Raw genomic sequence first — 17,702 nt, forward strand, 5'->3', positions numbered from 1 at the left:
ACTGGAGAAGAAATGATGGTCAGGATAATCAAATTTCTGCTTTGGATATGCTAAAACATCTAAAGAAAGGTATAAGTAGATAACTGTACTCGTCTGTATTTAAAAAAAGATGCCAATATGTATCAAGATTTAATACAAATGATTTTTAAGAAATCTTAAGAAACTGCTTTTGTGACAAGTTAATGATAAATTATACATACACACATGTATATCCATGTATATGTATATATATATAAAATTTGACTACAAAGAAAACTATGTAATTTTGGAGATAGCAGCATATAGATGGCATTTAAAACCACAAACTACCTAAAATAACCTAGGGTGACAATGTAGGTAATGAAGAGAAGACGGCTGAAAATTAAACCCAGCGCACTCAAACATTTAACTGTTGGGCAAAGGAGAAGGAATCAGCCAAAAGGTCTAAACAATTAGTGACTGGAAAGAAAGAGGAATACAAAGAGCATATGCTATTGCAAAAGTCAGGTGAAGAAAATGTTTACTGAGGAGAAACGATCAACTATATCAAATGTGCTGAGAGGCTTAGCAACATGAGGACTAAGAATGGGTCAATCACTGGATTTAGCAGCATGGTGGGCATGGTTAACTTTGATGTTGTTAACTTTGAGTAACATGGAAGGAATGGATATTAAACAGGTAAGAAGTGATGACAGAATGAAAGGTTAAGAAGCAGAAACAGTGACTACAAAGATAATAGTGCCAGATGTTACTGGAGATAAATAGCTAAGACAAGGTCCTTATCTTCAAGAAGGGCCCCTGTATGTGTAAAATAAATCTTTTATCAATAATCCCTGAAAAATATGCTTTTCTTTTGCCACAAAGGGGGTTACATTTACATTAAGAGCAGTTTCTAAAAATCTGTTACTTACTGTAATAAAAGTTAACCTAAATAACACATTTTATTAAGAACACAAAACTTTCAGTATATCAAAAATTTTATTATCAGATTTTCACACTGTTTATGTACAAACGAAAATTATATTTTATACATCATCACACAAATTAAAATGCTCAAACATCAATGTTCAGAATATGTTTGAATACGTCTATTCAAAAAAAGCTGAAGACATTTTAAAATGATGTTTTCTTTGTCCTATTTTCAAAATCTCCCTAGACAGGATGTTAGACAGCTATCACATATAATGTGTGAATGAATATGATAAATGTGTCCTTTGCAACAGAAAGTCTGAAATTTTATGTAATTATAGGCATGCTGAATGAATAGTTTAGAATAATGTGCCAGTGTCATCATCAAATCGTATCTTCGTATACATGTGTAATCCATTTTGCACAATGGTTTCAATTCAGTGTGTATGTAATTAAATTGTAAGGTACAGTAATAGCAGCTGCCGACTTGAAATTCTGCTTTTTCATTTTAAAGAAATGAATAGAAAACATAGTCTAGTGAACATCAAAGTATTTTTTGAGACTATTAAATCTCATCAAAGAGGTCTTCTGGGCTGCTGTTCCTCAGAGTTTCTAAAGACATGTTTTCAGCTGAGATGTGCTCCTTTTTCGATGTCTCAGGTAGTGAAGAATCAGGCCTAGAGTTGAAAAGAAAATCAACATAGTTTTATTTTTAAAAACTTCTGTTATAGAGTAAAAGAAAATGAAGAGACACATAAGTGTAATGATAGTTAAATCCTGTTTCAAAATTGGTTTAGAGATTTATTTCTCTATGCTGTTAACTATAAGGAAAGAGATGAAGAGACTAATTTCTCTAACTGCTTTAGAATTAATCTGTCTCTATTCTGACCTAAGGAAAATTCAAGAACCTATAACAATACTCATAATCAAGGTCAAGAAATAAAATATTCTATCCTCTGTGCTATAATCACTTTTATGCTAGGATATAGAAGGTTTTTCAAGTTACTCCTTTAATGATTTCATCACAATTTACATTTACTGTGGCTTTCTTAAATTCTACTGTTTAACATGCATTTTAATCTCTTAGCAGCAGAAAGTTTTGGTCGCATGAATTACCTTTAGTGGGTCTGATGATTATGTGTATATATGAAAAATAATGATTTTTCACATTTATAGCAGTTGCTGATGAGATGTTGGTCCATAATCATTTATTGAATCTGCATATCCTCATTTAGTAAACTAAATTTTATTCAGGTTCAGTATTGTAGTCACTACTTTAATGGATTGACTGCTATATTTATGTAGATATTTTCTTTGAATCAGGCTGACTGCCATGATCACTATTAATTGGTCTTAGGAAGACTGTGCTGGAGAATAACAGAGCTCAATCAGAAGTAAAGCTTTGGAGTGTGTGTTAATATCCTTGTAGAAATCTTGTCAGTGGTTCTCTATGGAACCTTAATAAAGTATGCTTAATTCTATCAATTAGAGGTGGCTTCCGGGGCGATTATGATTAGGTTGAGCTAACCCAGTAGTACTTGGTAATAACCCTCTATTTTCAAGTTCGAAGGCCAGGGTGGAGTCACAGCACCTTGGTATAGCTGAGAAAGCATGGGACTTGAAGTCAGGAAACACAAGTTTGAACCCAGGTCTATTTCATATTAGCTATGTAACTTTAGGCAAGTCATTTAAACTAAGTGGGCTTCCATTCTCTCCACTGCAAAACTGAGATATCAGTATTTGTCTAGAGGTGGGCTAAAGATGAAATGAGTTGATGTAAATGAAAATGCTTGTAAATTCCCACAAAATATTTGGAAACTATTATTATTACCTGCTAATACTGCATAAACTACATAGGAGTTTCTGTTCACAGCAGAGAAAAATAACCAATGAAAACCCCCAAATATCAAGCGTGTTTAGGTGATGAATATTTTTAAAAGCCTGCACGCTTACCTAGTTGCACAGTTTATTAGAAATGAGTTCTCCTTGGCATCTTGATTAGAGACAATTAACTACAGTTGGCTGCCATTAGACCTGGGACATGTTCTGTCTTATTCTGAGCAAGCCAATTTCAGACAATATTATCATCACAGGAGTGCCCAGGTGCTAGGCATTAACGCATTCAAGATGACAAGTACTACCCTCTGGGATTTGCGATGTTAAAATTAACAATAAATACAAGCATAATTATTGTAACATGTAATTAAATATCTAAAAATATATTCCAAAGGAGGAGAAAATGATACAGTATGGGATAAAAGTATAATTATTACATATATACGTTTTCATTGTCAACTCAAAACACATTAAACATTTTTCTCTGGCCAAAATGTCTTAGAGTTGCTTGTACTCCTCCTAGACAAAAGAGATAACTGAACTATCTCAATTAAAAGTAAGAAATGGAAAAACAAGCAAGGTGAATACAATAAATGGTGCCTGGAAAACTGGCTAGCCATTTGCAGAAGATTGAAACTGTGCCCCTATGTATTTGTCCATTCTTGTATTGCTATAAAGAACTACCTGAGACTGGGTAATTTATAAAGAAAAGAGGTTTAATTGGCTCACAGTTCCATAGGCTGTACAGGAAACATGGCTGAGAAGCCTCATGGTAGAAGGTGAAAGGGAAGCAGGCCCATCTTACATGGCTGGAGAAGGAGGAAGCGGGGGGTAAGATGCCATACATTTTTAAACAACCAGATCTCATGAGAATTCACTCACTATCACAAGAATGGCAAGGGGGAAATCTGTCTCCAGGATCTAATAACCTCCCACCAGGCCCCTTCTTCAAGATTGAGGATTACAATTAGACATTAGATTTGGGTGGGGAAACAAATCCAAACCATATCGCCCTACCTTTCAACATATACAAACATTAACTCAGGATGGCTTAAAAATTTAAATGTAAGATTTCAAACTTTAAAAAACTTAGAAGAAAACCTAGGAAATACCCTTCTCAACACTGGCCTTGGCAAAGAATTTTTGGCTAAGTCCCCAAAAGCAACTGCAACAAAAACAAAAATTGACAAGAGGGACCTAATTAAACTGAAGAGTTTCTACACAGCAAAAGAAACTATCAATAAAGTAAAGAGTCAGCTTACAGAATAGGAGAAAAGATTCTCAAAATATGCATCTGTCAAAAGTCTAATATCCAGAATCTATATGGGACTTAACAAGCAAAAAGCAAATCACCCCATTAATAAATGGGCAAAGGACATGGACACTTCTCAAGAGAAGACACACAAGCAACCAACAAACATATGAAAAAAAATGCTGCACATCACTAGTCATCAGAGAAATGCAAATCAAAACCACAATGAGATACCATCTAACAGCAATCAGAATGCCTGTTATTAAAAAGTCAAATAATAATATATGCTGGAGAGGCTGCAGAGAAAAGGGGACACTTATACATTGTTGGTGGGAATGTAAATTACTTCAGCCACAGTGGAAAGTAGTTTGGAGATTTGTCAAAGAACTTAAAGCATAACTATCACCCAATCCAGCAATCCCGTTACTGGGCATATACCTCCCAAAAAGCCCAAAGTATTCTACCAAAAAGTCACATGCACTGGCATGTTCATTGCAGCACTATTCACAACAGCAAAGACATGGAATCAACCTAGGTGGCCATAATTGGTAGACTGGGTAAAGAAAATATAGTACATATACACTATGGAATACTACACAGCCACCAAAAAGAATGAAATAATGTCCTTTGCAGCAACATGGATGCAGCTGGAGGCCATAATCCAGAGCAAATTAATGCAGGAACAGAAAACCAAATACCTGTGTTCTCACTTATAAGTGAGAGCTAAACATTTGGGTATACATGGACATAAAGATGGAAACAATAGAAACTGGGGATTACTATATGGGGAAGGGAAGGAGGGGTCATGGGTTGAAAAACTACCTATTAGGTACTATGCCCAATACCTGGGTGACGAGATCCCTATCCTAAACCTCAGCATCATGCAATACACCCCTGTAACAAACCTGCCCATGTACCCCCTGTATCTAAAATAAAAGCTGAAATCATATTTAAAAAGACAGATATGGAAAGATCTCTGTGATTGTGTCCATTGTTTAGATACTGTGAACCAGAACACAGAGATCTATCAATTTTGTTTTAAAAAAAATCCGCATATGACCAAAGGACCACTCTGAAGTGACCAGACTGAAGGATAAATAGATTCCTGGGGCTCCATTTACAATTTACATTTCCTTCTGAAGTCATGAGGGGCTTAAGAAATAGATTTTGACTCCTGTTCATAGTGCGTAGTCATAACAGGTACTCAGCAAAAGTTGTCCTGAATGGAGATCATTGAGCTTTCATATTCATGGCAAGTCAATAGAGTAAATTTAGAACTCTCTCCACAACTCTTAAAAAAGTTTTATTATTTTTATAGGTAATAAATGTTTATTGTTAGACTTTTTGTAAATTCTGAAAAGCATAAAAAAGAACACAAAAATGTTGATATGGTTTGGCTCTGTGTCCCCACCTGAATCTCTTTTTGAACTGTAATCCTCCATGTCGGAGGAGGGGCCTGTTGGGAGGTGATTGGATCATGGGGGTGGACTTCTCCCTTGCTACTCTTGTGATAGTATATGTGTAACCAGAGAAGTGGGGCATTGCTATAAAGGTATCTGAAAATATAGAAGCAACTTTGGAACTGGGTAATAAGCAGAGGTTGGAACAGTTTGGAAGGGTCAGAAAAAGACAGGAAGATTAGGGAAAGTTTGGAACTTCCTAGAGACTTGTTAAATTGTCGTGACCAAAATGCTGATGGTGATATGGACAATAAAGTCCAGGCTGAGGTGGTCTCAGATGGAGATAAGGAAGTTATTGGGAACTGGAGTAGAGGTCACTCTTGCTATGCTTTAGCAGAGATTGGTGGCATTGTGCCCCTGCTCTAGGGATTTGTTGTACTTTGAACTTGATAGAGATGATTTAGGGTATCTGGTGGAAGAAATTTCTAAGCAGCAAAGAATTCAAGGTGTGGCCTGACTGCTTCTAAAAGCCTACTCTCATCTGCATGAACAAAGAAACGACCTGAGATTGGAACTTATATTTAAAAGGAAAGCAGAACATAAAAGTTTGAAAATTTTGCAGCCCAGCCATATGGTAGAAAAGAAAAACCCATTTTCTGGGGAGGAATTCAAGGCTGCAGAAATTTGCACAAGTAAACAGGAGGCAAATGTTAATAACTAAGACAGTGCCTCCAAGGCATTTCAGAGATCTTCATGGCAGCCCCTCCCATCACAGGTCAGGAGGCCTAGGAGGGTAGAGTGGTTTTGTGGGCCAGCCCAAGGGCCCTGCTATTCTGTGCAGTCTTGGGACATGGCACCCTGCATTGTGGCTGCTCCCGCTCCAGCTGTGGCTAAAAGGGGCCAACATGCAGCTTGGGCCATTGCTTCAGAGGGTGCAAGCCCCAAGCCTTGGTGTCTTCCATGTGGTGTTAAGACTGCAGATGTGCAGAGTGCAAGAGCTGAGGCTTGAGAACCTCCACCTAGGTTTCAGTGGATGTATGGAAATGCATGCATGTCCAGGCAGAAGTCTGCTGCACGGGTAGAGTCCTCATGGAGAACCTCTACTAGGGCAGTGTGGATGGAAAGAAAATGTGTGGTTGGAGTCCTCAAAGGGACACTGCATAATGGAACTGTGAGAAGACAGCCACCATCCTTCAGACCACAGATTGGCAGATCCATCATCAGCTTGTGCCATGCATCTGGAAAAGCTGCAGGCACTCAACACCAGCCTATGAAAGCAGCCATGGGGGCTGTACCCTGGAGAGCCACAGGCACAGAGTTTCCCAAGGACTTGGGAGTCTACCCCTTGCATCACTGTGCCCTGGATGTGAGACATGCAGTCAAAGGAGATTATCTGGGAGCTTTTAGGTTTAATGACTGCCATGCTGGTTTTTGGACATGCATGGGGCCTGTAGCCCCTTTGTTTTGGCCAATTTCTCCCACTTGGAATAGGAGAACTTACCCAATGCTTGTGCCCCCATTGTATCTTGGAAGAAACTAGCTTGGTTTTGATTTTCTAGGCTCGTAGGTCGAAGAGACTTGCCTTGTCTCACATGAGACCTTGGACTTGAACTTTTGAGTTAACACTGGAATGAGTTAAGATTTTGGGGGACTGTTGGCAAGGCATGATCATGTTTTGAAATGTGAGAAGGGGATGTGGGAGGGGCCATGGATGGCATGATATGGTTTGGCTTTGTGTCTGCCCCAAATCTCATGTTGAAGTGTAATCCCCAATGTTGGAGAAGTGGCCTGGTGGGAAGTGACTGGATCATGGGGGCAGACATCCCCCTTGCTGTTCTCATGATAGTGTGTGAGTTCTCATGAGATCTCATTGTTTAAAAGTGTGTAGCACTTCCCCTTTTGCTCTCTCTCTCCTGCCAGTCATGTGAAGATGTGTCTGCTTCCCATTTGCCTTCCACCATGATTGTAACTTTCCTGAGGCCTCCCCAGCAGCATAAGCCTGTACAGCATACAGAACCATGAGCCAATTAAACCTCTTTTCTTTATAAATTACCCAGTCTCAGATATGTCTTTATAGCAGTGTGAGAAAAGACGAATACAAATGTCTACTATCCTATTTTGCATTACTTGTATATTCACAGCCTTTTTTTTAAAAAAAAATGTGATCATTCTACACATTTATAGTTTTGCAGCTTGATATTTTTACTCTATAACCTATTAGAGATGTATTTTCTTGCTGAAAAATTTAGATCTACATTCATCATTAATTTTAATTTTGATGTACTATTAGTTCACTGATACAGGTTTGGGTTGGTTCAATTTTTAAATGCCCTTATAAACTAGACAACAATTAGTATCCTTATACATATATCTTAGAGTATTTATCATATTTTTTTCATGAACATGCTTTTTCCAAGAAATTATGCTTAGAGGTATAATTTGAAGTAAACAACTCAGAGAACCTGTATCTAAAGTTTTAATAGAAAGTGAGAGAAACAAATAATTAGAAACTTGGGTGTTCCTAATGAAATTGTAGCCATTAGTTATGGCTCTGTTTAAATTCTAAACCATCTACAAGGACTTACTTTTTTTCATATTCCTATTTCATTTCATATTCATAATTTTTATTTCCTCTGGTCATTTACAGTACCTAATATCTGTATATTTCAATATATAGTTTTGTTTATTTAATCAATACTGTACTTGTTGATTATACACTATGAACAGCTCACTGTGTTAGGAAAATAGAACAAATATAAGTGTTACTCCTGCTCTCAGCTTTCAGTTAAACATTTACTTTACCTAATGTTTTCAAATGTGTCTTTTTATCTTAAAAATGTTATAAATAGCTTGAAGGTAACAACTCAATGACATAATTTGTTCACAAAGAGTGACTTATTCCTTTAGGCAGCTCTATAAATATTATATCAATATTTAACATTCAGGTATATGTTCGGATAGTTTTCTGTGGGCAACGTGGTTCAATAGGGGATATTCTGAATCTAGATACTCTGAATCTCAATAGAAATTTTGGTCAGGTCACTGCTGGACCTCAGTTTCTTCATTTGTGGAAGGTTGAGGTTATTATAAATGATCTTAGAGCTCCTCCAGCTCCTGAATCTGAATTTGTTATGTTTGAATAGTTCAGCATAGACTACTTTGCAAAATACAGGCTCTCAAGAAATATTTGTGGAATAAATGATTAATGTGAATTAAAGAGGAAAGATTAATGACAGAATAAGAAACTAAAGTTACAGGCTAAAGCCTAAGTCTTTTTTCAAATAAAGAGAATATAATGAAACTTCTCCAGACGATACTCTCACTAAAACGTGGTGTATATTCTCAATAATATAGTTGCAGAGATTCCTATGTTCTATTAGTTTAATTTCATACTGTGTTAAAACACACAGACACAGACACACACATACACAAACTACAACTTGAATAAAAATTGCACTACATCATCTAATTAACTATGAACACTATAGATCAAAAGCTAGATTTATTAAAAGTAAAGTCTAATCCAGGGAAAATTTCTCTAAAAATGTTAGAATAAATGATTGACTTCTCTTTTAACTTTATAGGAGTTAAATTAATAACATCCTTAAAATGATATTTATCTCATTTTGTAAAGACATTTTCTCAGCGAAGTTTAAAATGGTATCGCTATGGCCAGAATAGCAATCCCTTCCTATTCAAACAAGAAGCATTAGTATTGTTTAGAGTGACTTATGTTTTATAACATATTCTGAGAGTAATATTTCTGAAATACGTTAATGTGTCAACCTGAGCAAACAGAGAGATCTGGGAAAATGAATAGTGACTGATGGTGCCATAACACTTGAAGAATCATGCTTGTTTGACTTTTGACAAAAACAATGATTTTAAATTTAAACTCAATTGTTATTTTAAATAACTAATTTTTTGAGGCCTAACTATATCTCTACCTATAAAACACACATACAATTCAATTTTTTTGTGTGTCAGAAGTCAAACAAGCATGATTGCAGGTGAATTAAACACTTAAGTGAGAAAGGCAAAACTTTAAAGCTTTTAGAAAAACATAAAGGGAAATGTCTTTATTACCTTGAAATAAGAAAGTTTGTTCAAGGCAGAAACTGAAAACCATTAAGATAAAGATTGATACACTGAATTACATTTGAAGTAAGTACTTCTGTTTATCAACAGATACCTTAAAGAGAATGAAATGACGAGTCACAAACTGTGAGGAGATACTGCAACATATGCCAGTAACAAAGAATATCCAAAGAACTCCTATTAACAATGTTTTAAAAACCAAAACATATGCCAAAGACTATAGGAACTTCCAAGAAGGGGGAACACTGGAGGTAAATAAGCATATGATAATAAGCTCAACTTCATTAGTGACCAAGGAAATGCAAATTAAAGCCAGTGTGAAATATTTTACACCAGATTAGCAAAAATTAAAATGTACAATAATATCAAAGATTTTGGAGGATGTGGAATAACTAGAAATTCTTGCTGGTAGGAGTGTAAATGTTTGAAACCATTTTATAAAACAATTTGGTAATAACTGTCAAGGTATATGTACTTATAACCTAGGAATTCCACTCATAGGTACATTCCCTTGAGAAACATTTGCATATGTGTATCAGGAGATAGGTACACAATCATAGATGCATTGTTTACAACAGTGAAAAGAACTACCCAAATGTCTCTCCACAGGAAAACAGGGGAATTAATTATTAAATGTTCATATAATGGACTAGATTATACAGTTATACACATACATGAATCTTAAGCAATCTTAAGCATAATGCTGAGCAAAAGAGCAAGGCTCGCACTTGTATCCTAACACTTTGGGAGGCTGAGGTGGGAGGATCGTTTGAGCCTAGTAGTATGAGAAGTATGAGACCATACTACTGGGCAAGACAGTGAGACTCTGTCTCTACAAAAAAAAAAAGTGAAAAATAAATTAGCTGCGTGTGGTGGTACACATCTGTAGTGCTAGCTACTCAAGAGGCTGAAGCAGGAGGATCCCTTGAGCCTAGGAGTTTGAGGATGCAGTGAACTATGATCATGCCATTGCACTCCAGCCTGGGTGACAGAGTGAGACCCCATCACTTAAAAAAAATACACACATTTAAATAAATGATTATATTTATTTAAACTTCAAAACCATGCAAAACTATGCAATATTACTCTTTGAACAAGTGTGTGTGTGTGTGTGTGTGTGTGTGTGTGTGATTTGTATCAGTGTATCTGTGTATGTACATACATAATACTTTAATGCTTTTGGATCTGATCTGCTATTTCATGAGAGAATGGTTCTAGATCTTATTATTTCTCTTCCATGACAATATTCTCAGAATTCTAGATTTTGTAGCTTTGGCTATCATGAAGATGGTGACATGGAAGAGGAGAAGGTTTAGTATTAGGCATAAAGACTTCAGTTTCAGACATAACGGGTGAGTCTGAGTGCCTGAAGGATATCCAAATGCAGATACATGTTGAGTAGGTTAACAAATACAGAGGTATAGGACTCAGGAGAGATGTTTGGACTAGATGCACCAAGACAGCAGTCATTGCTATAAGACAACTGGGTGAGTTGAAATGAGCACCCAGAGAAGAGACCATCAGAGAGAAACAGTTTAGTAAGAAATAGTAGAGAATATTAAAATTGTAGGGACAAACAGCTAGAGAAAGAAATGAGTCAAAAAAGGAACGACTCTAAAAATGAGTAAAACCAGGGAGGAGTGTTGTACAGAAGCCAAGGGCCAAGTTTACTTTGTGTGCCCACAGCTTGTGCTGTTTCCACTTGCCACCCAAACACTGGCTCTCTATACAACTCTGACTGACAAACCTGTAAATACACTTTAGGCTAATGAGTCTCACCCACTATAAATTATCTGGAGTTGAGAAGAATAGCCTGGAAGAATACTGCTATGTTCATGATTTATTACAAACAAGAACAGGCAATGTTTTCTTTTGGGGAGAATGAAGTCTCAAATTCTTGGACTGCAGCACTCACAGCAAAAATCCAGCAAATGGTCAATTCCTGCCTATCTACCATGGCAGGGCATTCTGAGGCAGCTGTTTTACTCATGTTAAAATAATAAAAGTATATACATCTTTGTTTTATCGCAAACTTCCCTGGCATCCATCCTCCTCATCACCGATGAGGACTAGGGTAAAGCTCAGATATGGGCTGAGGGATGAAGATGAAGGGTAAGGTAAGGGCACTGTACAAATTGAGAATCCATCCTAAGCACTGGCTGGGGCACACATCATTTGGTCAAAAAAAAAGTCAAATATTTTACGGTTTGTTTTTAGGACATATCAAATCAAACTTTAATCGAAATGACCTTAAAAAACAGCCAAATCAAAATATCAGGTACTTGCTGATATTAAGTAACTAAGCAGCTATCAGATTGACCTTAACAGAATTCTCATTATGAAATAAACTCAATTATGGAAACACTTCTTAAATGGAAAAGTTTTAAATAATGTGCTTAAAGATTTGACATCACCAAAGTTACCACTGTATTTTCAAATTTTAAATGTTAGTATTAAAAAAAATTTGATCTTAGAATAAGTGGGAAAAGTAGCCTACAAATTTCTAGTTGACCTTATAAAAACCAAAACCATCTCCTAAATAAATTAACAGACTGAAGTCATCCAGATTCAGTAAAACCAGTGCTGAATATTGCCTGGAATTCACTAGGTCTACACGTCATTTCGTTGGCCTAGAAAATAAAAAGAGAAGCTGAAACTTTCTGGCAGACAAAATGGCAAATAAAAGAAATTGCATTTGTTATTTTCAGTTAAATTCCTAAAGATATCTTTTTCTAATGAATATGACTTTGCTGTTTAAATTCATCAAGAGCAGGAAGAAAATGGAAATAAAATGAGCAGAATAATAAAGAGTGAATACACTTAATGTTAAAATGAATTGACATGCTTTATAGACATTGGGAAAGGATGAGAATTCTAAAATTTTCCTGTAAAATACACATATATTATAGATTTAAAAATAAGATTATCTGTTCTGGAGAATTCAAATTTTAAAGTCAACCACTAAGGTAAACATATCCAGAATCTACAAGAATGCTGGCCACTTACACAGAAATGTTATAATTTCATAATGACTAAAGATTTTGTTACTCTAGCTGTACTTTATTCAGATAAATAAAATTGTTATGGTAATTCATTAATCAATACCAAAGTACACAGATACTTAAAAAACCAATACCTGAAATATCCTGCATAAATTCCAAGTTTTGAAGTCACATAGGTGACATTTGCTACTGTTGATCTATGCCTATGAAAGTGGAAAACTGTCACGTTGGTGGAAAGTTATTCCTTTAAGACAGGCCAGGTGATCTGTGAGCTTACTGCCGCTTGCTGTGCTACAAATGAAACTACCCTCACTAGCCTAGAAGCCTCTCCAGTTGGGCGGGGACTCTGCTTTATTTGACTTGGAACAATATTTAGCACATAAAAGTTCCACTGACTGCATGTATTAACCAAATAACAAATAATTGAATACATGAGAGTGTATTAATAAGAAGGCTCAATAAAGTTAAGCAATGTACCCGAAACCACACAGCCAATAAGCATGGGTGGCAGGCAGTCAAGTCGGTAATGGAGCCAGGATTTTAGCCTAGGTTAAAATCCAAAATCCATACCCTTTACACTAGGCCATTCTAATGGGAGTTGGGGGGTCATCACTAACTCTTATTTCTACCCCAGAGGATGTTTTTTTCTTCTGAGGAAGGCAGCTTGGCTGTGTGCAGTATGTCTCAAAAGGTAGTTCTGTAAGATATTCTCTAAAAAAACCTGTGGTCCAAAATGTTCAGAAAATCTTTATTTTCATCCACTAAGTTCTCTTAGTCTCATATACATATTATAAACTAAAATTTCTGTTAATTGGGAAACCTGTTAATTAGGAAAAACAAAAGCAAAGTGTAGAACAGTGTGTACAGAAAACCAGAATATGTGTGTATATACATTATACCATATGTGCATGTATATATATGTGTATGTGTATGTATGTGCTCAAGTGTCTACAATAGCTATGGGAGGATACACAGGTAAATGGTAACTGCCGAGAGGAATTTCAGCTGAGAGGGATACTTTTGCTGAATATTCTCTTAAACTGTTGGGATTTTTTTTTTTAAACCTTATACATACATTATATTTTTGTAAGTGCTTTACGAAAAAAGAACCTTGTTTAACCTAGGTTTTCCAAATGAATCTGGTGGCAGAAACCTCTTTTCTCACAATCTCTTCACCATTAACATCCCAAGAAACTAGTGTCTTCTGGAATAGGCTGTATTACCTTCTTCGCTGAGAAAACAACATCCATTAGTCTGAAACCATAAACTTGGTGGTCCAGTTAAGGAAAACAGAAATACACAAAAAAGAAGACAGAACTCTACTTTTAACTATCAAGAGAAGTGGCAGACACATGGGTAGACAATAATACCAGCCATGGAGGTTAGTGATTTCTAAACTGGGACCAAGGGGGGATAGTTTCACCATAGCGTGGGATGAGCTGTTTTTGTTTCCTATGGCTGATGCAAAAAATTACCATAACATAATGCCTTAGAACAATGCCAATTTATCATCTTACAGTTCTGGAGGTCAGAAGTCTGACAGATCTCACTGATCAAAAGTCAAGAAATTGGCAGAGCTGTGTACTTCTCTGGAGGCACTAGTGGAGAAGCTGTTTCTGGTTTTTTTTTTTTTTTTTTTTTTTTTAGCTTGTAGAGGCCACTCCCTTCCTGTCTTCAAAGCTTCAAAGCCAGCAATGGCAGGCAGACTCCTTCTCACTACACATCATTCTGATGTTGCTTGCTTAGTCTTAACCCTTCCTCCGACTTTCTTCTTCTGCCTCTCTTTTCTACTTAAGGACCTTTGTGATTATATTGGACCTAACTGGACAATCCAGGATAATTTCACTGCTTTTAAGATCTGTTGATTTTCAACCCTATTTCCATCTGCAGCCTTAACTTCCCATTGCTACGTGGTCTAACATATTCTGGGTTCCAGGAATTAAGACGTAGACATCTCTGGGGGAAGAGGGTGGGTGGTGTACTATTCTGCCTACCACTCTAGTCTTAACTTTGTTATTAGGGCTCAATTATTATTCCAATCTGCTGAATTACACAGATTTCAGGAAAACTGAATAGAGAAAGAAGTTGAGCAAGAGCAAGGCATGCAAGGCCCAGAGTTAAAAGAAATCCCCCAAGCTGGTTGGAAGAGGGATCTGCAAAGTCAGTGTAATATTATCTATAGCTCAAAGAAACAGACATTGGGTCTTATCTAGAGATAACTGAACTATAATCATTGAGACAGGCTGGCGACCACTATCATCTATCACTTACCCACCCACTATTTATCGAGTGTCTATTGTGGGTCAGAGACTGAGCTAGAGACATGGGATTTAAAGTGAACAAACAATCAATCCAAGGCAGAAGTAATGCTGAACTTCTGAATTCCCTTAAATACAAACTTACAGTAGCCCTTGTCTAGGGGATAACAAAACAATGCTGTGTTTCACTACAATGGTTCTAAAGAGCAGGCTGGTTGTTAAAGAACCATCATGGGAATGTGACCTGGCTGTCAATCACACAGGGCCATGAGCTTAGAAGGGCTTCAAATTTGGTTTAATGCTCTGCTGAATATTTCTCTAGGCTTTACATGAAATGGTTGACTAAGGATGATTCTACAGCTTGAATTTTTTTTTCTTTATTATACTTTAAGTTCTGGGTTACATGTGCAGAATGTGCGGGTTTGTTACATAGGTATACAGGTGCCATGGTGGTTTGCTGTACCCATCAACTAGTCATTTACATTAGGTGTTTCTCCTAATGCTATACCTCCCCCAACCCCCCCATCTCCTGACATGCCCTGGTGTGTGATATTCCCCTCCCTGTGTCCATGTGTTCCCGTTGTTCAACTCCCACTTATGAGTGAGAACATGTGGTGTTTGGTTTTCTCTTCTTGTGTTACTTTTGCAGCTTGAATTTTTAAAGAAGACTTATGTGTGAATGAAAAGTGGGTCTATAAAGCAAGACTATTCAAATTCTGGAAGGTGTTCTTTCTTAAAGATACTAAAAAGGGGTCAGCACTAGAAGTAGTCAGATGGAAATAATCTGTAAAATTCTGTCGCTTTTGATTTTGAATAAAAAATATTAAACTTTTAAATTGATGTTTTAAATATAACCAAACTGTAAAGTAAAACCAAAATGTACAGAGAGGCAGAAGGCATTTAACACAGATCACTGTATTCCACAATTGGCAGCAATTTGCTGTGTAGATGAGGCAATACAAGCCGTGGGGACACAGTCTACGTTCAGAATTACTGGAGAAAGACCTATCCAGCCATTTTTTTGCCCTGGAAAAGTCTCTCATAGGTATGGTATTATGATTTCAATAGAAAGTTATACGTCACTACTGAACTTTTATTTATCACACTAAAAATATGCGAAGTAATTTCAAATGCTATTTAAAAGTCAGTCATATCCATACAGAAAGCCGTTAACCGCAGCTGTGTGTTATGTTCACTTAACTATATTAACTAAACACACTATATACATTTTCTCACTGTAAAATCTTTATGATTACACAAATCACTAATTTTTTCAGGATTTTACTCTGAACTGATGTTCATTTTGAGGAACAGAGTGTGTATAATACATGGTTCCATTGGTGCATTAACTGATACAATGTGGTCTCATTTCTTTAAATGTCCTGCTATAATCAATGGCTTAATGGAAATATAAAAATGAGTTTAAAAATAATAATTCTCCAAACTTCATAGTGGAGGAAGCTTTTAGATGTCATTCAGCAATATTAATACATTTAATAAAATTAATGTTTTATAAAGGCATTGATTTAATTTGCCAAAATGCAGGGTGGACTGCAGCCTTTGATTATTATGTCTTGACCACATGAATTCAATACATAATTAATTTACCAATTCAAACAACCATTGTTATCCAACTGATCTTATTTTGCTATTACAAGAAAGCTACATATCTCAGCCTCAATCATCTGTCATCTGAACTATGTATGTAGCTATTACCTGTTCTCCTTGCCTTTCACTTCTTTCCCTTTTAGCCTACCTTATAATTAGTTATCTTTCTACAAGGCAAATTGATTATTACTTCCTATTCCTACAAGGCTACAGGTGAAATTTCCTTGGCATAACAAAAAAATTATTGTACAACTTCTAGCTTCTTGACCACCATTCTGGATCTAACTACCTAGTGCTCTTTCCACACCAAACTTCTTGTCATTCACCAAACACACTCTTCTTTCTTAGCCTCCAGGCTATTCCACACAGCTTCCTCAGTTTTAGGACTCTTCTACCTTCTTTACTTAGTAGACTTCTTAGTAATCTCATCATTCAAAGCCAAGTTCATATGTCATTATTTCTGTGAAGCTTTCCACAACTCTTCCGGGAGAGAAGGTCATTATCTTGCCAAGTTCATATGTCATTGTTTCTGTGAAGCTTCCCATGACTCCTCCAGGAAAGAAGGTCATTATCTCCTATTCACCCATAGTATACACTAAATCAAGTAAGTCTTTGTTCCAGTAATCACAGTTGTGTAATAAACCACCCCAAACTTAGTGGCATAAAATAAAGACCATTTTGTTATACTTATATTTTCTGTGAGTCTGCAATTTGTCCAGGACACAGCGTGGATGGCTTGTCTCTGCTCCAAGGTGTCAGTGTCTTAGCTGAGAATACTAGAAAGCTGGGGTCGAAACAAGGCTGAGAGCCATCCAAAAGCTCTTTCATTCATATCTGGTGGATGGGTTGGAAGGCCTCAAAGACTAGAGCTGCCCACTGGAGAGTGTACACTGGTGTGGCTTCCTTGCTACAGGGAAGTCTCAGGTAGTCTGACATATAACAACTTGGGGCTCTAAGCACAAAGTTGCCTTTTCTGATGTAGCCTCCAGAAATCACGCAGCATCACTTCTCCTGTATTCTACTATTTATAAATGAGTCAAAAAAGCCCACACAAATTGAAACTGCCTCTCAATGGAAGGAGAGTCAACCATAGACTTTAATTGTGGACATCTTTGTTACTTATATTATAAGTAACTTGAGAACAGGGACAATGATTTAGAATTGTTTCATTCAGAATTAAGAATAGTTCCTTATAATAAAGAACTGAGGTTCTGTTGAATAAATTTACCAAAAATCTTCTTGTCAAGGGAATTTGCGTTTTTTCTCTTAGAGTTGAGTGTGAAAAAAGCTACAGCAAGTTTCTTTTTTTTTTTTTCCAACTTTTTTTTTTTTTTTTTTTTTTTTTTTTTTTTTTTTTTTT

At 36.4% G+C, this 17,702-nt stretch overlaps 1 protein-coding gene across 3 annotated transcripts in view; it reads right to left on the reverse strand.

Annotated features, from left to right (window-relative positions):
- Nucleotides 1-939: 939 nt before the first annotated feature.
- The window catches only part of XRCC4 (X-ray repair cross complementing 4), a 330,523-nt gene continuing 313,760 nt past the window's right edge, over nucleotides 940-17,702 (reverse strand). For 2 of the 3 annotated variants that reach the window (XM_058440741.1, XM_058440742.1), the window contains exon 10: nucleotides 949-1,565. In XM_058440741.1, the coding sequence (XP_058296724.1) occupies nucleotides 1,454-1,565 (112 nt within the window). In that variant the 3' untranslated portion in view covers nucleotides 949-1,453. Of the gene's footprint in view, nucleotides 1,566-17,702 lie in introns of all 3 variants that reach the window. The other variant, XM_032156912.2, reaches the window with a different exon arrangement.

Source organism: Hylobates moloch, unplaced genomic scaffold (assembly GCF_009828535.3).
Source record: "Hylobates moloch isolate HMO894 unplaced genomic scaffold, HMol_V3 SCAFFOLD_6, whole genome shotgun sequence".
Classification (NCBI taxonomy): Eukaryota; Metazoa; Chordata; class Mammalia; order Primates; family Hylobatidae; genus Hylobates; species Hylobates moloch.